Genomic DNA, 21,952 nt, shown 5'->3' with positions numbered 1-21,952 from the left:
CACTATTATTTATCACATATTTATTATCAAATCACATATAGCAAGATCGATAATCTCTCAAGGATAAGCTTCAATTAAGGACCTTACTCCCAAGATTGGAATTATTTTGTAATCACGGAAGCCGGCTTCAAAGAAGAGTTTTGCCCAATCTTTCTCTGTTCTCTCTCTTCCGGTCAGTTGAATCATCATCAACATATCAAACAAAATCTGAGTTTCAATTGATTTTTCGTCATTTCTCATCACTGTGTCAATCACCATGTCTATTATAATTACCTTCCCTCCCTTTTCTTTGCTGGGAATTGATTCCTTACATTTCTTCAATATTTTCACGGTTTCTTCGTCGCTCCAATCATGCAATGCCCACTGCACATATATGCATCAAAACGTACACTTATGTTACATTAGAAAGTCATATTATAATAAGAATAATTATATTGAAATGAATGAGCAACCCCAGTCAAATTGGTTACTATTGACTTGGTAACTATAAGGTTATGATATGCTACTATGAAATAGCCTTATATTTGTGATCATTTATGCTTTGCTTTTGGCTCAAATGTTAGGTAAATAATGGTGCAACAATGCAAATTTGGTGTATCTTGATTGAAGAAAGAAAAAATTGAGAAATAGTGCAAGCAAGTATGAAATGATGCTAATCTTGGGAGAAACGAGGCTTAAAAAGCACAAGGGAAGCACCTGAAGGCACACCGGAGAACGAAGAAGCAAAATGATAGCGTGAATGTCATTTAGAGGGACTCATGCTGACACTCACACCGTGAGTGCCAGCATGAGTACGTGGCTGATTCTCTGATCAGGAGACTCACGTTGGGACTCACGGTGTGAGTCTCAGCATGAGTGTGTTGATAAGATTCTGATCACTGAACTCATCATGTTGTCAGTCACACCGTGAGTGTCAGCATGAGTGTGTTGATCAGAATCTGATCATTGAGACTCACGGTGGGTCCCACCATGACTCCTTGTCCAGTACACTGCGGTTTGGCGCGAACTTCAAGCTATAAATACCTCGAAGTGATTATTTTGTATTTATATTTCAATTTCTGACTTCTCCCTCTAGTCTTCTCTCCACATATCCATCTTAAAACCCTTCAAAACTTGTAATCCATAATCTAGTGGAAGATTGAGAGGAAGATTTAACCCTTGCAATTGTAAATTCACATCAATTTTCAGATTATTTCTTTCAATTTAATCATCAAGTTAAGTTCTCCATTTTATATTTTTGCATTTATATTACTTGAACTTTTGAATTCCATGTTTATTACTTCAATTGCTTCTAGTTTTACATTTCAATTATGAGTAGTGTAACATATCTAGGGATTTGAATTGAACTCTATTGTATAGATGCCAATGTGAATTGAATTACATAAATTAGATTTTGTATTGCCTTCATGTTGAACTTAATTGGTTATGAATTGGATGAAATTGAATTGACTCTTTCATAATTATGGCCAATTTATGCAAGAGATGACATTTGGAATTGGTGTTTCACTTATGAGAATAAGGCTACACCATAGCCATATATGTCATATCTCTTACTATCCTTTGAGAAAAAAGAGTTTGAAGGAAATGAGCACGCAAAGTGTTTGTTGAATTGCCTCATCTAGCCAAGTTGCCATGAGAATGAGACTTCGGATTAGTTGATGATAGTCCAATTGATCACGAGGGTGACGTTGACACTTATACCATTTCCCCAAGTTTGTCATTAGGAATTGCATAACTTAAACTTTAGACCACACAAGGTATTCTATGCAAGGTTGTTTGGTTCAAATCTCTCTCTTTCATCTATTATCTTTTAATTCACTTGTTTTCATTATAGATTGTTTGAACATGCAATATTCAAATATCTATTGGTTAGCTTTCAAACACTGTATGAACCCGTGCTTAACCCCTCATTACTTTAATTCCCTTGAGGACGATACTCACTAAACTTCACCACCAAAATCAATTTTCAGGTTACAACTTACAAGTTGAAGTCTTCATAGGAGTGACCTATTGGACTTCTTGGTTGATCTATAGGTAACTTAGACTAGTTTACTTACTTGTAGTCATTTGCCAGTTAGGATTACAATGCGGGGTATCGAAATGAAGAGATATCATGCATGAATATACCTTGATTAAAAGAGCATCTGCAGGAGGAATGGACGCGAACATGTCACCTCCAACATAGTCTAAGTTCTTAGTACCTTCCAGGCCTTGGACAACATGCGGAAGATCAAACACAGTGCACTTAAGATGAGGGAAAGCGTCAGCGATGATTGTGGCCACAGTTCCAGTGCTACCACCAACATCAACAAGTGAATTCAAGCCCTCAAACACTCCCCTGCAATACTTAATCACCACATTCATAACTAGCCGGGAATCTCTGGCCATGGCGTCGTTAAACAAGTGGTTAAGCTTTGGTTCCTTACGGGCATATATATAGTCCCATAAGGTCATCCCATGAACCGTATCAAACGGCGTGGGGTCGTCGTTCTGAAACCACTCAATGATATTGTGCCATGGCTGTGTCATAATGGGGTCAAGCATAGCTAGCACGAAAGGTCTGATGCTCAAGGGGTTGTCTTTAAGGAGTAGAATGGAAGGCGGGGCGAGGGCATAGCCTTCATCATCAGACCCTTCGGTCTTGGTGATGACAAAGAAGCCGGAATGAATTAATGTGCGCATGAGGCGAGCAAGGTGGGTGGATTTTGCGTTGTTGATTGGGAGAGCATTCACCAACTGGGTGAGGGTCATGGGTTGGCCGTGTTTGTGGATGATGTCTGGTATCTCCAGCTGAACTGCACATTTGAGGGAACCAGAGTTGATGAAATTGAGGATGTGGTTCCATATGTGAGTTTGAGAATCAAGAATTTCACTATCTTTCTCTGCAATAAGTGGAAGCGATGCCATTTTTAGCTTCACTATATGTACTGGAGAGCTTATACTGCTACTTCTTGCATTTCCATGTCTTCAATCCATCCATATTTATAGCCTAAAATTTGCAGCTTACCATTATGACAGTTAGACATACAGGTACGGAGCTTCATTTAATAATTTACAGTAGTAGGATTTTAATTTATTCGAGGATCGATGTACGTACTATGGACAATTTATTTTTATTTTTATAAATTTAATACTACATTATTTGCACAAATGATTATATTGTCATTTTTATATTTAGGGTGTGTTTCGGTCATGAGATTAGACAGAAAGAATGAAAATGAAAGTTATACATACTGTTTGAGTTAATACTCAAAATGGTCCTCACTTATAATTATTTTTCTCAATTTCGTCTTAAACAATTTTGGTGACTTAATGTAGTCTCATCCCAGATTTTTGTGTTATTGTTGAATTTAGTCATTCCTTTGTTATTTTGTTCATTTGGTGTTTAATAGATGGACAATTCAGTCATTTCGATATTAGCATCTATTTACTCCTTAGATCTGCGAAGTGCGAAATCCTTTTTTCTTTTACGAATTACTCCCAGAATTACTCAAAACCTGTGAACATAAAATTGGATTCACAAGTGGTGGCCAAGGTGGTGGGCTTTTGCCTTGTTGATAGCGAGGGTGTCAACTAGCTCTTCAAGCGTGATGGGTCGACCATGTCTGTGAATGACGTCTGGTTTGCCTAGCTGAATTGCACATTTGAGAGAAGATGAATTTATGAAGTTGAAAATTTGTTGGTTCTATATGTAAGTTTGGAGATGAGAACTGTAAGAGTTATATTGAATGAGATATTACAAAGATATACAAATTACAGGTATCTATATACAATGAGAGAAGAATCATAATTTAACTCAAATATATAGAGAAACCAACAATCTCATTCATCTCCTGCAATGCCATCCCTATTTTCAACTAGCTAGCTTATACTACTTTTGCTACTTGCATTGCATTTTTTATATTCTCATCATCTCAATTATATATACACATTCAATTATGGTTTGTATTGTAACCCAACGGGATAGCTCAAGTAGTAAATGAGCTCTCTAAGAAGAATTTTGCACTATTGGAAATTATGGAATTTCTGACCACCTGAAAGTGATCTTAAATCAAGTTGAAAGCAAAAAGTGATCGGAAATAGCAACAAAGGTTTTTCCGGATACCAAAAGTGGTCGGAACAAGGCTTTCGATTTAATTAAAGATCACTTTCAGGTGGTCGAAAATTCCATAATTTCCAGAAGTGTTGCGATAACTTGAGTTTGATTTCCACAAGTGATGATTCTTCTTATGTCATCTCTTGTACCTTCGAGAACGAATGAAAATTAATCGGATGGACCTGCACCATTAAACGGACAAGGGATTAGTTTACGCTAAAAAAAAAAAAATCATGGTTTGTGTTGTTAATTAATCTATGCATATCTCTGGCTCATCTTTAATTCTTTATCGGGTTACATTACCGTCAGCCTATCATATGTTTTTATTCATCTCAGCAACATATAGATTGAGTATACGTTATCTATTCAATTATTTATTTATTACGAATACGGAGTGCATATTTTGAATGCATATATATATATATATATATATATATATATATATATATATATATATATATATATATATATATATTCAGCAATTCTGATCTATTAATAGTAACTTGTCAAATTTTGTGTCTGATTTTTGTATTCCACTTATATCTTTTGCCCCAATTTGTTGGATTAACGGTGGGCCACGAAATCTTTTTTTTTTTTTTTTTTTTTTTAATGTTTGATGTATAATTGTATACATAATAAAGAAAATTTGCACTATTTTATTACATATTGTTGTAACATATTTTGATTAATATTTTAAAAAATTGATAAGTCAAAATTTTAATTCATTTTTTTCTCTAATAAAAGTGTTACTTCCTCATCAAACACAAGTATCATTCTCTAGAGACATATGTTGCATCAGAATGTCTTAGGATTGAGTCACAGAAGATTATATTCCAATTTATTTGGTTATTCTTTTTGTTTTGTTTTTTTTGTTTTTGTTTTTTTTTTTTTTTTTGAAACATGTAATTCTTTTTGTTATTATTATAGATTCTTCCTTTTTACTTGCAAATGTATTTTTAAAAAAGCAAATATAAGAAAGATTATTATTAGCGATCAACATAACAGAGTTGTTTTTTATTTTTATTTTTATTTTTTATTTTTTTAAACTTAATTAAATAACTTAGCAGTTCAGAATTTCTAATCTAAAATTCAACCGTACATTTGTAGGAATCATCCCACTATTATTTATCACATATTTATTATCTAATCAAGTATAATAAGATCAATAATCTCTCAAGGATAAACTTCAATTAAAGACCTTAATCCCAAAATTAAAATTATTTTGTAATCACTGAAGCCGGCTTCAAAGAAGAGTTTTGCCCAATCTTTCTCTGCTCTCTCTTTTCCGGTTAGTAGAATCATCATCACCATATCAAAGAAAATCTGAGTTTCAATAGACTTATCATCTTGTATCTTATCATCTACCACCATGTCTATTATAATAACCTTCCCTCCTTTTTCTTTGCTGGGGATTGATTCCTTACATTTCTTCAATATTTTTACACTTTCTTCGTCGCTCCAATTATGTAATGTCCACTGCACATATATGCATCAATAACGTACACTTATGTTACACTAGAAAGTCATATTACAATAACAAAAATTATATTGAAATGAATGATATGAGTAACCCCAGTCAAATTGGTCAACCTATTTACTTGATAATCATAAGGTTATAAATTCAACTCTTTACAGGAGTGACCTGTTAGGATTACAATGCGGAGTCACCTGGTGTACACTTTCATAGTTTCAGGTATGGAAATGAAGAGATATGATGCATGAATTTACCTCGAGTAAAAGAGCATCTGCAGGAGGAATGGACGCGAACATGTCACCTCCAACATAGTCCAAGTTCTTAGTCCCTTCCAAGCCATGGACAACATGCGGAAGATCAAACACAGTGCACTTAAGATGAGGAAAAGCGTCAGCAATGATCTTTGCTGCAGTTCCAATGCCACCACCAACATCAACAACTGAATCCAACCCCTCAAACACTACCCTGCAATACTTGACCACCATATTCATAACTAGCCGGGCATCGCTGGCCATGGCTTCGTTAAAATTGTGGTTAAGCTTGGGTTCCTTACCAGCATAGTCCCATAAGGTCATCCCATGAACCGTATAAAACGGCGTGGGGTCATCGTTCTGAAACCACTCACTGATATTGTGCCATGGCTTTGTCAAAATGGGATCAAGCACAGCTAGCAAGAAAGGTCTTACGCTCAAGGGGTTGTCTTTAAGGAGTAGAATGGAAGGCGGGGCGAGGGCATAGCCTTCATCATCAGACCCTTGGGTCTTGGTGATGACAAAGAAGCCAGAATGAATTAATGTGCGCATGAGGCGAGCAAGGTGGGTGGACTTTGCGTTGTTGATTGGGAGAGCATTCACCAATTGGGTGAGGGTCATGGGTCCGCCATGTTTGTGGATGATGTCTGGTATCTCTAGCTGAACCGCACATTTGAGGGAACCAGAATTGATGAAGTTATAGATGTGGTTCCATATGTGAGTTTGAGCATCAAGAATTTCACTATCTTTCTCTGCAATATGTGGAAGCGATGCCATTTTTAGCTTCACTATGTACTGGAGAGGCTTATACTGCTACTTCTTGCATTCCCATGTCTTCAATCCATCCATATTTATAGCTTAAAAATTGCAGCTTACCATTATATGACAGTTAGACATACAGGTAGCTTCATTTAATTGCCAACTCGATCATCACTACATAAATTATGGATACTCGAGGATGGACACGTCGTTTATAAAGGTGATTTGAATTGATACCATATTACCTAATTCGTAATCAAAATACTTAATGTGTAATCAAAGTATACCTAACTCATCATACAATCGTTATACCGTGGACCAGGATCTACACTGCACAATCGTTATACCATGGACTTGGATTTACAGTGCACCGTGAGCCCTAATTCTATACGACATCGTTTTGAACTTTAATTTTAACGGAGACTGTTTGTATTTCAATTCGTGTTACAGAGTTTTTTTTTTTTTTTAATTTTTTTTATTTACTGTAAAGCATGTTTCTGTACATCGTGTTATGCGTTTTCTATACATTATGTTACGAAATTCTGTATGTTAAGCGTAAAGATTCTGTACCTGAAATTGGTTAGTAGTTGTATAACACAAAAAATATTGTGTCTTATTTCACGAATTTATGTCTTGTATACTGATTCGTGAGCAGCTTTGTTCACTGATCTAGGCACAAACTTAAAAGATATTGAATCAAAGTATCGTTTATAGTCACGACATTCACTAATAATACAACCTGCAAAAGAAAGACCAGTCTGAGGATTATTGAGCAGATTGCAAACCACCTTTACCCATGACAGTGCTTCCTTAATAGCAACAGGTTCCGCTAGATGAAACTTGGGATAGAACCATTTTTAGCCGCCATGGTGATCCTTTATAACCACACCATAACTAGCTTGTTCCAATTCTGGATGGAATGCCGCATCTACTGAAACAATGTAGCCTTCATCTGGAACCAAAGCCTCCTGAGCTACAGTAGCATGATTATTAGCATTCCCATGCACCGTATTGGCCAATTCAACCAGCTCAAAACAGTTTTGGAAATCCTCATCTCTACCGTTGGAATATGCCATGTTTTTTGGTTCCATACAGCCTCGTTTCTCTCAGCTTCTCAGGAGATAAGAATGACAGCTTAACATCAAGTGCAGCAACAGAATGAAGAAGACGCGCTTGGTAGACGTCTTTGGTAGACGCCTTTGGTAGACGCGTTTGATAGACGTCTTTGGTAGACACCTTTCGTAGACGCGCTTGGTAGACGTCTTTAGTAGACGCTTTTGGCAGTTATAACTGCTTCTTTCTTATCTCTGTACTCTGTATATAAGCTCATGTTGAGCTTCCTTTTTGGTAGTTAATCAATTCCCTTTTTTTCCTCTTTATCTTCAATCCTTCTGCTCCAACTTCACAACATGGTATCAGAGCTCCTGTGAGGAGTCTCCGTTTAGAAGAGGAACTACCATGGCAGCGTGGCCGTCAATCGGCAATCGGACAACTCCGATCGATAATACAACAGGAGGACCGGCGATTGGAAGTCCGGCGCCAACACCTGCTTCTCCAACTCTTCCGAGTGCGTCAAACACTACTGAGGTATCTCTCGATTCCCAAGCACAATCGAATCCGTATTTCATGCATGCCAATGAAAGTCCAGCCTTAGAGCTGGTATCCACACCATTAGAAGGCCCAAACTATCATCCTTGGGCTAGGGCTGTGTCTATGGCGCTGTCGTGCAAGAATAAGCTCGTTTTTGTGGACGGCACCATCACTAAACCTTCTAAAGATGATCGCAGATATCCCTATTGGGAGCGATGTAACAATATGGTTGTCACTTGGCTAGTTCGATCCTTATCACCGATGATCGGTCGGAGTGTCCTCTGGATCGACACAGCGTATGGAGTATGGAATGACCTAAGAAAGAGGTTCAGCCAACAGGATTTGTTTCGAATTGCGGAAATCAAATGCGAAATCTATCAATCTAAGCAAGGAGATAGCTCCTTGAATGAGTATTTCACTCAACAGAAGTTATTGTGGGACGAACTACACATACTCAGACCGCTCATGTTTTGCAATTGTGGTAATAGGTGTGAATGTGGGAGGAAAATTGATGAGATCAATGATCAGATGGAGAAGGATAAACTGTCCATATTTTTGATTGGACTTCATGACAGATTTACAGGTGCAAGAAACCAAATTATGTTGATGAAGCCATTGCCGGAAGTCAGTGAAGCCTACTCCATGATAGCACAGCAGGAGAGGCAGTTTAACATGGTTTCCACTGGTTTTGGCAGTCAATTGTCTCAATCTGGAGAAAATAGTGCAGCAGGGAGTATTTTTATGGCTAGCAGAACAAATAATGGACAACAGAATTATAAGAAGTTCACAGGAGGAAATAAGAAAGCCATATGCACCTTCTGTGGTTTCACAGGACACACAGAGGATAAGTGTTACAAGAAACATGGTTATCCACCTGGGTGGAAACCAAGACCAAAGAATCAAGGGCATGTGAATAATACTCAGGGGTCATTGGGGATTCAGCAGTCAAACTCTAATGGAGGTATATCCTTTACTCAAGATGACTTTAAGAAATTTCTGGAATTTGTGCAGGTCCAGAAGTCACATGGAGAGAAGGGATCTCCAATCAACAGCACTCCTCTTGATCTGAATATACATGTTAATACTATCTCTGCTAATCAGATGGAAGGTACTAACTCTTCCCTTGAATCTGCTAGCCACAATAAGAATGTATGGATATTAGACAGTGGTGCTACTCACCACATTGTGTGCCATATGGATCTATTAACCAGTCCCAGGAAAGTCCACAACATGCATGTCAGACTACCCAATGGACAACAAGTTGCCATTTCATGCATTGGAAATGTTCATTTATCTGATGAGTTCACTCTGCACAATGCTTTATATATTCCTGGATTCTATTATAATTTGATTTCTGTGGGGGCTTTCATTAAGGGTTCCAATTGCACCATGAAGTTACATAATAACCAGTGCATAATACAGGATGCTGTCCATGGGAAGATGATTGGAAAAGCTGAACTTCAGAATGGGCTGTACTATTTGGTTTTTCCTGCTAGTTCCATTTATGTACACACTGTTAGTTCAAGTATGAATAAATGTGCTTTGTGGCATGATAGATTAGGGCATGCTTCCTATTCTAAGCTACAATGTTTGAATAAGGTGGATCCCACAATTTACATGAATAAAGATCTGGTTTGTGAGTCTTGTCATTTTGCTAAGCAAAAGAGAATGCCTTTCTGTTCTAGTGACTCTATTTCCGCTGCCTGCTTTGACTTGTTACATATGGATATTTGGGGACCCTACAGAGTTGCTTCTCTTCAGGGGCATCAATACTTTCTTACTATACTAGATGATCATAGTAGGGCAGTATGGGTCTACTTGATGAAGAGAAAGTCTGAAACTAGAGATCTGATTAGAAGTTTCTGCAGTATGGTTGAGATCCAGTTTGAGTCACATGTTAAGTGCATTAGAACAGACAATGGATTAGAATTTGATATGGCTGAGTTCTTTAACCAAAAAGGGATACTTCATCAGACTTCCTGTACCTACACCCCACAACAAAATAGCAGGGTTGAAAGGAAGCATGGACATCTTTTGTCTACTGCTAGGGCACTGAGGTTTCAGGCCAACTTACCAGAATATTTTTGGGGAGAGTGTGTGTTACATGCAGCCTACATTATAAATAGACTGCCCTCTAATGCTATAAATAATCAGATACCGTATCAAGTCCTCCTCCATAAGACACCACAGTACCATCACTTGAAAATTTTTGGTTGCCTTGCTTATGCTGCCACCTTGGGTCCCAAGTCAAAATTTGATCCAAGAGCTAGAAAGTGTGTTTTTCTTGGATACACTAATGGTACTAAAGGTTACAAATTGTATGATCTTCATTCCAAGCATGTGTTTATGTCTAGAGATGTGTCCTTTTATGAGCACATCTTCCCCTTTCAGCTTGTTGATAATCCTGAGAAGAGCAAGTTTTCTGAGATCATCCTTCCTGCCCTGACTGACAACACAGTTTCTGATGAGCCACAAATCTGTTATCAGTCTGATAGAAGTCCTGAGCATACCTCTGAACAGAATCACAACCATCACCATTCTGAGCACACAGTTTCTGTTGAAGAATCAAACCATGCTCCACCTGAACAAACATTCAGTCCTTCTCCCCAAAGGCCACAACAACAACCTGCCAGAAAGTCCACTAGACATAAGCAGGTTCCTGTCTACTTGAAGGACTATGTTTGTCACACTTCTGGGGTAAGAACATCTCCTCATGATATCTCCACAGTTGTAGGCTATGATAAACTCTCTCCATCCTTTCAGTCCTTTATCATGAATGTGTCATGCACTACTGAACCTAAATCCTACAAGGAGGCAACAAAACATGAGTGTTGGAGAAAAGCTATGCAAGAAGAAATTGATGCTTTGCAAAAGAATCAGACTTGGATTCTAGTTGATCTGCCACCATCTAAGAAGCCTATTGGATGTAGATGGGTGTACAAAATCAAGCACAAGGCTGATGGAACCATTGACAGATACAAAGCAAGGCTTGTGGCTAAGGGATACACCCAAACTCTTGACATTGACTATCTTGACACTTTTAGTCCAGTGGCCAAGATGACCACTATCAGGACTCTCTTAGCTATAGCAGCTGCAAAGGGTTGGCATCTTCATCAAATGGATGTGAATAATGCCTTCCTTAATGGGGATTTGGAAGAAGATGTGTACATGGAACTCCCTCTTGGAGTTGCAGGACAAAAGGATGGTCAAGTCTGTAAGTTAAACAAATCCTTGTATGGTCTAAAACAGGCTAGCAGACAATGGAACACCAAGTTATGTGTTGCTTTGCAGAAAATGGGGTTTAAGCAATCAGTTCCAGATAATTCCTTGTTTACCAAAGGTAAAGGCTCATCCTTTGTGGCACTATTGGTTTATGTTGATGACATAGTGGTGGCCAGCAGTGATTTGAATCTAATTAAACAAATCAAGGGGCAGCTTAATGACAGTTTTCAGATCAAGGATCTAGGATCCTTAAAATACTTTTTGGGTTTGGAGATAGCAAGGCAAAAGAAAGGAGTTGCAGTGTCACAAAGGAAGTATGCTCTTGAACTATTAGAGGAAACAGGTTTCAGTGACTCTAAACCTGTTTACAGCCCCACAGTTCCTTCTCATAAACTCAGCAAAAATGAGGGAGATCTACTTGATGACACTACTCCATACAGAAGGCTAGTTGGCAAGCTCTTGTATCTTACCATCACAAGACCTGACATCAGTTTTGCCACACAACAACTGGCTCAATTTCTAGACAGTCCCACTAATCTACATCTACAGGCAGCTCATAGGGTATTGAGATACATCAAGGGTGCCCCTGGACAAGGATTGTTCTTTCCAGCTTCATCTGACTTGCAGTTGAAGGCTTTCTCTGATGCAGATTGGGGAGCTTGTGTTGATTCCAGGAAGTCAGTAACAGGTTTCTGTGTTTTCCTGGGAGAGGCTTTGATTTCATGGAAATCTAAGAAGCAAGCCACCATTTCTAAGTCTTCTTCAGAGGCAGAATATAGAGCTCTGGCTTCTACTACATGTGAAGTGCAATGGTTGCTTTATTTGCTTGCTGAGTTTGGAGTGCACCCTGCCATTCCTACAGCTATCTACTGTGATAGTAAATCTGCCATAGCAATAACTGAGAATCCGGTGTTCCACGAGCGTACGAAGCACATTGAAATTGACTGCCATCTAGTCAGAGAGAAATCTCACAAAGGAGTTATCAAACTCTTCCATGTTAGCTCTGCAAATCAATTGGCAGACATCCTCACCAAGGCTCACTGTCCCAGCACCTTCTACAGCTATGTTTCCAAGCTTGGATTGCTCAACATATACAATCCAGCTTGAGGGGGGCTCTCAGGAGATAAGAATGACAGCTTAACATCAAGTGCAGCAACAGAATGAAGAAGACGCGCTTGGTAGACGTCTTTGGTAGACGCCTTTGGTAGACGCGTTTGATAGACGTCTTTGGTAGACACCTTTCGTAGACGCGCTTGGTAGACGTCTTTAGTATACGCTTTTGGCAGTTATAACTGCTTCTTTCTTATCTCTGTACTCTGTATATAAGCTCATGTTGAGCTTCCTTTTTGGTAGTTAATCAATTCCCTTTTTTTCCTCTTTATCTTCAATCCTTCTGCTCCAACTTCACAACACAGCTCGCACCAAATACACCACAACGTTGCCACAAGCTTCAACTTCAGCGCAGCATCACCATCTAATAACCAACATGCTAGCCATTCATCAAACTCAATCTCAGCAGCTGGTAAGGAAATATGTGACAGATTCTGCCAAAGAGGAGCAACAAGCATGCAATCACATAAAATATGCCTGATAGATTCTGGAGAGTGGAGATTGTCTACAAAGAGGCTGTATCAACATCAACATGCTCCCCTCCCAAGAGACGGTAACCATGCTTGACAGCATATAAGCCTCGGACATCTCCTCTCCAACACCATTGATCCTCGAATTGGCTAGCCACCAGTAGCTTCAGGATAAGCTCAACATCACGATGGTTAAAAATAGTAGAGAGAAGATCTACTTTCCAGTGTTGAGTATCAACATCAATAAGAGAGCTTACCATCATATTCTCATCATGCTGCACAACTCGAGACCTAACATAAGGATCTTCCAGGCATGAAATTATTGTATGTCTTATTTTACAAATTTATGTCGTCATGCAATTATATGCCTATATACTTAAATATCAAACGGCGGCCCGCTACCTAATTCGGGTGAGCCGCCACAGAGACTCAATCTCATGACCTCCCACATTGAAAATGTCACTACATGTCATCTGAGCACAAGTGTTTGGCTAATCAAAGCACTTAATTCATCAAAATAAGTAAATAACTAAAGTATACACAAGGTATGCACACTTAAATGGCAAATTATATCGTGTGCCTTGGCCAAAACGACGTTGTTTCCCGTTTATGCCGTTAACTTTTAAAAAAATCCATGTTTCCGATATACAGAATTGTATAGTAGAATACGCATAAACTCCTAGCATAATACACATGCATAAGCTAACATAATACATAATACACATAAACTCTTAACATATAAGACACATAAACTATTAACATAAAACACAAACTCTTAACATAATACACACAAAATCTTAACAGAATACACATAAACACAAGTGTTAAAAAAAAATTATAACGGAATTGAACAGACGGAATGGTGTACTATACGTCGCGTCAACTCCACATAACTTATAAAAACGACGTCATTTTACGCCTAGGGCGCACTATATACCGATTGTACTTTAATATTTAATAACAATAATTCATCCCAAAAAATAATCAAATTTTGAAATACAAATTAAAAAACAAAAAAAAAAAACATAACATACACACAATAATATATACGGCTGGAAATTAGCATTTTTCCGACCACCCAAAATTTGGTCACAAACGGTGACTTTTTTTCATTTTTTCGACGGAGGGTTAAAGTGGTCGTAATTTCCGACCACTAAGTAAAATTGGTCGAAACATTCTTTGGACAGTTTAAATTTTTTTAACTAAATTGTTGGTTTGTTTGTTTTTTGAAACAGGTTATTCTTTTTGTCATTATTATAGAGTCTTCCTTTTTCCTTGCAAATGTATTTTCATAAAAGCAAATATAACAAAGATTATTATTAGCGATCAACAGAGTATTAAAAAAAAAAAAAACTTAATTAAATAACTTATTAGCAGTTCAGAATTTATAATCTAAAATTCAACCGTAAATTTGTAGGAATCATCCCACTATTATTTATCACATACTTATTATTCAATCACATATAGCATAATAGCAAGATCAATCATGCATCTCTCAAGGATAAGCTTCAATTAAGGACCGTAATCCCAAGATTGGAATTATTTTGTAATCACTAAAGCCGGCTTCAAAGAAGAGTTTTGCCCAATCTTTCTCTGCTCTCTCTCTTCCAGTCTGTTCAATCATCATCAACATATCAAAGAAAATCTGAGTTTCAATAGACTTATCATCTTTGATGATATCATCTACCACCATTTCTATTATAATAACCTTCCCTCTCTTTTCTTTGCTGGGAATTGATTCCTTACATTTCTTCAATATTTTCACGCTTTCTTCATCGCTCCAATCATGCAATATCCACTGCACATATATGCATCGTAACGTACACTACTTATGTTACACTAGAAAGTCATATTATAATAAGAATAATTATATTAAAATGAATGAGCAACCTAGTCAAATTGGAAATAACCTATTGACTTGGTAACTATAAAGTTACAAGTTCATTCAACTCTCCACAGGAGTGACCTATTGGACTTCTTGATTGATCTATGGATAACTTAGACTGGTTTAACTACTTGTGGTTATTTGCTAGTTAGGATTACAATGCAGGTCACATCGTGTACACTTCCAGGTATCGAAATGAAGAGATATCATGAATGAATTTACCTTGAGTAAAAGAGCATCTGCAGGAGGAATGGACGTGAACATGTCACCTCCAACATAGTCTAAGTTCTTAGTACCTTCTAGGCCTTGGACAACATGCGGAAGATCAAACACAGTGCACTTAAGATGAGGGAAAGCGTCAGCAATGGTTGTGGCCACAGTTCCAGTGCCACCACCAACATCAACAACTGAATTCAAGCCCTCAAACACTCCCCTGCAATACTTAATCACCACATTCATAACTAGCCGGGCATCGCTAGCCATGGCGTCGTTAAATAAGTGGTTAAGCTTGGGCTCCTTACCAGCATAGTCCCATAAACTCATCCCATGAACCGTATCAAACGGCGTGGGTTCATCGTTCTGAAACCACTCACTGATATTGTGCCATGGCTGTGTCAAAATGGGATCAAGCATAGCTAGCACGAAAGGTCTGATACTCAAGGAGTTGTCTTTAAGGAGTAGAATGGAAGGCGGGGCGAGGGCATAGCCTTCATCATCAGACCCTTGGGTCTTGGTGATGACAAAGAAGCCAGAATGAATTAATGCGTTGGGTGGATTTTGCGTTGTTGATTGGGAGAGCATTCACCAACTGGGTGAGGGTCATGGGTTGGCCGTGTTTGTGGATGATGTCTGGTATCTCCAGCTGAACTGCACATTTGAGGGAAACGGAGTTGATGAAATTGAAGATGTGGTTCCATATGTGAGTTTGAGCATCAAGAATTTCACTATCTTTCTCTGCAATATGTAAGAGCGATGCCATTTTTAGCTTCACTGGAGAGGCTTATACTGCTACCTCTTGCATTCGCATGTCTTCAATCCATACATATTTATAGCCTAAAGATTGCAGCTTACCATTATATATATGACAGTTAGACATACAGGTAGCTTCATTTAATTACCAACTCATCTCTACGTGATGATTTGAATTGAAACCAAATTACCTAATTCGTAATCAAAATACCTAATATGTAATCAAAGTATACCTAACTCATCCTATTCAATCTTATTAAAGTTAAAAAATTATTTTTAAAAAATACTAAAGAAAATAAGAAGAAAAAATAATTTGTTTGAATTGTGAATAGTAAATATGACAGATGACAGATAAAATAAGATAGAATAATAAGAATAATATATATATATATATATATATATATATTATTGAAATGATGATGAGATATCATGCATGAATTTACCTTGAGTAATAATCACATTAATAATATAAAAACAATAATATAATAATCATATCATTAAAATTTTATAAAAAAAATGTCCTTTCAATCATTTTATATTTATTAATTTATCAAAAAGTTAATTTTACCAAACATTTTTAAGCATATATAATAAGTTAGTTAACAACTCTTCAGTTTTCAACTTCCAACTTATAGTTTTTTTAGCTTTCCGCTATCTATAAGTTTGGCAAACATAATCATTGTATATATGATTCTTGAGAAAGGGCTGATTAAAAGATGCTTGATTGCTTGGTGAGACATGTGAACCAATCGTTATGCTATGGACCCGTGTCCAGCATGCATTGTGGACATGGTAACGGTGCCGCTAGTGGCACCGTTATCTTTCACTTTTTTTTTTTATTTTATTTCAGACCGCTTGGTTATATGAGTATATGTTCATAATTTTATCACTATATGTTTATAATTGTAAGTTCATAATGTCAGAACTCTGTGTTCATAATTCCATAACTGTACATTCATACTTCCATAACTGTACATTCATAATTCCGTAATTGTACATTCATAATTCAATAATTGTAAATTCATACTTTTCGAAGCTCTATGTTCACAATTTTAGAGCTCTATGTTCATAATTTTATCACTATATGTTCATATTGTAAGTTCATAATGTCAGAGCTCTGTGTTCATAATTCTATAACTGTACATGCATAATTTCATAACTGTACATTCATATAATTTTTGAAGCTCTATGTTCACAAATTTAGAGCTCTATGTTCATAATTTTAGAGCTCTATGTTCATAATTGTAAGTTCATAATGTCAGAGCTTTGTGTTCATAATTTCATAACTTACATTCATAATTCCATAACTGTACGTTCATAATTCCATAACTATACATTCATAATGCCACAAACGAATAATGTCGTTAACGCCGTTAACGGCGAGACAAAATCACAAAATAAAAAAAATTAACTGGAATGCCGCGTTTTTCCTGAAAACAACGTCGTTTTGGACTCGTGTCCTCCACAACATAATTTGCGCATGTGAACACAGTCAATGATGTCACTATCTGGGCTCTAAAAAGCTATAAGCTCTGTTTGATAATGTTCACAAATTAAGCTTGTAGTTTAAAATAAGAGCTTATTTTGTAACGCTACCTTAGGTAGCGTTTCAAAATAAGCTAGTAGCTTCCTAACTTTTTTTTTTCATCCATGTCCTTATTACTTTAAAGAAATGATATCATTTACCCTTCCCAATTAAAATCATTTTCTCTTCACCTTTATCAACGTTCACCGCAATTATTATTATTATTATTATTATTATTATTATTATTATTATTATTATTATATGAAGGAGATTCGCAACAATATTGATACTTCATTATGGGATGCTCGATCATGATTATGCTAATAATTTTTTATACAAAATATATCTCGGTTTTGATCTCCCTATACGTCCATGCTCTTGTTATGTAGTCGGGTCGTTGTCAAACGGATCGGATCCTGATCAGAGTGAACGAGTCAAAGTCTATGAGTCATGTGCCTATATAAAGGGTATTAGCCCTTCATTTTGGGGGCTTCCCCTCTCCTCTCCTCCACTATCAATTTTATTTCAAAATGTTGATGTTGACTTTTTTAAAGACAAAATGTTAAATTTTAATATGTAAAAAAATTAATTTAAATTCTATGAAGATGTCCTTTGTTGTCTTTATACATTTATCAGCTTATCGAAAAGTTAATTTTACCAAACACTTGCAGGCATAACAGCCAGCTTAACTACTCTTCAGTTTTCAACTCCTAACCTATAGCTTTTCAGTTTTTAGCTTATAGCTTTTAAGCTTTAAGAGTTAATTTTACCAAACACTTACAGGCATAACAGCTAGCTTAACAACTCTTCAGTTTTCAACTCCTAGCCTATAGCTTTTCAGTTTTTAGCTCCTAGCTTATAGTTTTTCAGCTTTAAGCTCCTTTTAAGCTTTCAGCTACCGTTTTAGCTAGGTTTGCCAAACATAGCTTCTAAAGTCTTCATTCTTTTTTTTTTTTTTGAAAATAGAGTCTTCCTTTTTCCTTGCAAAAATGTATTTTCATAAAAGCAAATATAACAAAGATTATTATTAGCGATCAACAGAGTATTAAAAAAAAAAACTTAATTAAATAACTTATTAGCAGTTCAGAATTTATAATCTAAAATTCAACCGTACATTTGTAGGAATCATCCCACTAATATTTATCACATACTTATTATCTAATCACATATAGAAAGATAAATCATGCATCTCTCAAGGATAAGCTTCAATTAAAGACCGTAATCCCAAGATTGGAATTATTTTGTAATCACTAAAGCCGGCTTCAAAGAAGAGGTTTGCCCAATCTTTCTCTGTTCTCTCTCTTCCGGTCAGTTGAATCATCATCCACATATCAAAGAAAATCTGAGTTTCAATAGACTTATCATCTTTTATCTTATCATCTACCACCATGTCTATTATAATAACCTTCCCTCCCTTTTCTTTGCTAGGAATTGATTCCTAACATTTCTTCAATATTTTCACGCTTTCTTCGTCGCTCCAATCATGCAATATCCACTGCACATATATGCATCATAACGTACACTTATGTTACACTAGAAAGTCATATTATAATAAGAATAATTATATTGAAATGAATGAGCAACCCACTCAAATTGGTAACCTATTGATTTGGTAACTATAAGGTTACAAATTCATTCAACTCTCCACAGGAGTGACCTATTGAACTTCTTGATTGATCTATAGATAACTTAGGTTTAATTTAGTTACTTGTAGTCCTTTGTCAGTTAAGATTACAATGCGGGGCCGGGGTCACCTCGTGTACACTTCCAAGTATCGAAATGAAGAGATATCATGCATGAATTTACCTTGAGTAAAACAGCATCTGCAGGAGGAATGGCTGCGAACATGTCACCTCCAACATAGTCTAAGTTCCTAGTACCTTCCAGGCCGTGGACAACATGCGGAAGATCAAACACAGTGCACTTAAGATGTGGGAAAGCGCCAGCTATGGTTGTGGCCACAGTTCCAGTGCCACCACCAACATCAACAAGTGAATTCAAGCCCTCAAACTCTTCACTGCAATACTTAATCACCACATTCATAACTAGCAGGGCATCGCTGGCCATGCCGTCGTTAAATAAGTGGTTAAGCTTGGGCTCCTTACCAGCATAGTCCCATAAGCTCATCCCATGAACCGTATCAAACGGCCTAGGCTCATCGTTCTGAAACCACTCACTGATATTGTGCCATGGCTGTGTCAAAATGGGATCAAGCATAGCTAGCACTAAAGGTCTGATGCTCAAGGGGTTGTCTTTAAGGAGTAGATGGAAGGTGGGGCGAGGGCATAGCCTTCATCATCATCAGACCCTTGGGTCTTGGTGATGACAAAGAAGCCAGAATGAATTAATGTGCGCATGAGGCGAGCAAGGTGGGTGGATTTTGCGTTGTTGATTGGGAGAGCATTCACCAACTGGGTGAGGGTCATGGGTTGGCCGTGTTTGTGGATGATGTCTGGTATCTCCAGCTGAACTGCACATTTGAGAGAACCAGAATTGATGAAGTTAAAGATGTGGTTCCAAATGTGAGTTTGAGCATCAAGAATTTCACTATCTTTTTCTGCAATATGTGGGAGGGATGCCATTTTTAGCTTCACTATGTATTGGATCGGAGAGGCTTATACTGCTACCTCTTGCATTCCCATGTCTTCAATCCATCCATATTTATAGCCTAACATTTGCAGCTTACCATTATATATATGACAGTTAGTATAGACATACAGGTAGCTTCATTTAATTACCAACTCATCTCTACATGGTGAATTGAAACCAAATTACCTAATTCGTATTCAAAATACCTAACTCATCCTATTCAATCTAATTCATTAAACTAAATAATTCATCAACACATGAAAGTCAGTGCATTAATTGACTCTGACTCCAATGAATGGAATTCTCAGCTTGTCAACTCAGTTTTTTGTCCGAGAGATGCAGCTCTTATTCTTAAAATACCAATTGCTACTCAGTTCAAGGATATGTGGAGCTGGCAGGGAGATTTGAGAGGCCAGTATTCAGTGAAGCTTGGCTATAAACTCCTTGCCGATCAGATTGGTTCTAGTAATTTGATTCATCCATGTTGGAAGAATATTTGGCGTGCGAAGGTACCACCTTGCGTGAAGAACTTCCTGTGGCGCTGTCTCCAGGGAGTTATTCCTACGTTGGTTGCCCTGCAGAGTAGAGGAGTGGAGATTGAAGTGATATGCCCGTTATGTAGACAATCACCGGAAACGCTGCATCACATATTATGTAAATGTTCCGAGACCATCCCACTCTGGCAGAACTTAGCAGTCACCTTGCCGGATCTTTCTGAAGATTTTGCCGCCTGGTTTATAGGTTGCTTATCCAGTCCTGACACTTCCGTTACGCTGAAATGTATTGCTATCTGGTGGAGTATCTGGCAAGGGAGAAATGCGGTAGTTTGGAGTCGTAAGGTTTGGCAGCCAGCGCAAGTGCATGCTAAAGTTGCTCGGCTTCTACATGAGTGGGCTCAGATGGCGGAATTCGAGGTTGGTGGTGTTGACGGACAACCCTCCGAGCATACGGATCAAGGCTTGTCTATTGATAGTTTGCATATCTGTCGGAGAGCTTGAATCTAGGAATGATGGTGTGTATTCATTACAAAGCAGAGAAAGCTCATAAGAGCTGTGGGTTGTACAGAGTGAATTATTACAGAAGGAAGAAGCATTAACCGGCTACTTAAGCCCTAGAGTAGTTGTAACTAACAAAACTAACTCTAGGAAAAGACAAAAGAGCCCTTGGCTTATAAAATGAAGAAAGCTAGAGCTGAGCTGCTGCTGTCTGCTATGATCTACTGATGGCTTCATCATCTAGCTGCATTATCTTCATCACCCCCCCCCCCTTAAGCTGGAGAATGAAGGTCTTGAAGTCCCAGCTTAGTATGAAAAGAATCAAACAATGGAATAGGCAATGCCTTGGTGAATCCATCTGCTATCTGTTTGTGGGATGGAATGCTCATCAGCCTGATTAGTCCTTCTTGCACCTTTTGTCTGACCACATGACAGTCAATCTCTATGTGTTTGGTGCGTTCATGAAAAACATGGTTCTCACTTATGGCTATAGCAGACTTGTTATCACAAAACAAGGAAATGGGACTGGCTGTGCAGCTGTTTGCTTTTAGATCTGCCAGAAGATATGAAAGCCACTAGATTTCACACACTGTAGAAGCTAAAGCTCTGTATTCAGCTTCAGATGATGATCTACTGATGGTAGCTTGTTTCTTGGTCTTCCAAGAGATGAGAGACTTCCCAAGATAGATGCAAAAACCTGTTATAGACTTTCTGGTTTCTGTGCATGTAGCCCAGTCTGAATCTGAAAAGGCTTGTAGCTTAAGTTCAGAGTTGGAAGCATAGAAAAGTCCTTTTCCAGGTGAGGCCTTGATGTATCTTAGTACCCTATGAGCTGCAACCAAATGTGTGCTTCTTGGTTTATCAACAAATTGACTTAATTGCTGCACAGAATATGAGATGTCAGGCCTAGTGTTGGTTAAATAGAGTAGTTTGCCAACCAATCTTCTGAACATTTCAGGATTGTCAAGAAGTATGCCTTCAGTGTTGTTAAGCCTAGTTCCTGGAGTGCAAGGTGTT

The 21,952-nt window shown here is 37.6% G+C and overlaps 1 protein-coding gene and 2 pseudogenes across 1 annotated transcript; all 3 read right to left on the bottom strand.

Annotated features, from left to right (window-relative positions):
- Nucleotides 1-53: 53 nt before the first annotated feature.
- LOC109187735 (trans-resveratrol di-O-methyltransferase-like) lies at nt 54-6,623 on the bottom strand. The gene is made up of 3 exons (XM_019338037.1): nt 6,618-6,623; nt 2,128-2,927; nt 54-363 (listed from the first exon to the last, which is right to left on the bottom strand). The coding sequence occupies exons 2-3, from the start codon at nt 2,905-2,907 to the stop codon at nt 58-60; spliced, it is 1,086 nt and encodes a 361-aa protein (XP_019193582.1). The 5' UTR covers nt 2,908-2,927; nt 6,618-6,623; the 3' UTR covers nt 54-57.
- On the bottom strand, nt 5,148-20,004 carry LOC109187739 (annotated as a pseudogene).
- Nucleotides 14,464-15,905, bottom strand: LOC109187746 (annotated as a pseudogene).
- Nucleotides 20,005-21,952: the final 1,948 nt, after the last annotated feature.

The sequence above is a fragment of the Ipomoea nil genome, unplaced genomic scaffold (genome assembly GCF_001879475.1).
Source record: "Ipomoea nil cultivar Tokyo-kokei standard unplaced genomic scaffold, Asagao_1.1 scaffold1421, whole genome shotgun sequence".
Taxonomy (NCBI): Eukaryota; Viridiplantae; Streptophyta; class Magnoliopsida; order Solanales; family Convolvulaceae; genus Ipomoea; species Ipomoea nil.
Note: the sequence above shows the minus strand (reverse complement) of the source record. Positions and strands in the feature narration are given on the sequence as shown.

Bases quoted from the DNA above. Each gene is read 5' to 3' on its own strand.
- LOC109187735 (XM_019338037.1), bottom strand. From the start codon at position 2,907: ATGGCATCGCTTCCACTTATTGCAGAGAAAGATAGTGAAATTCTTGAT. The intron at 364-2,127 runs GTATATTCATGC...ATATATGTGCAG, and splicing joins CAGATGCTCTTTTAATCAAG to TGGGCATTGCATGATTGGAG.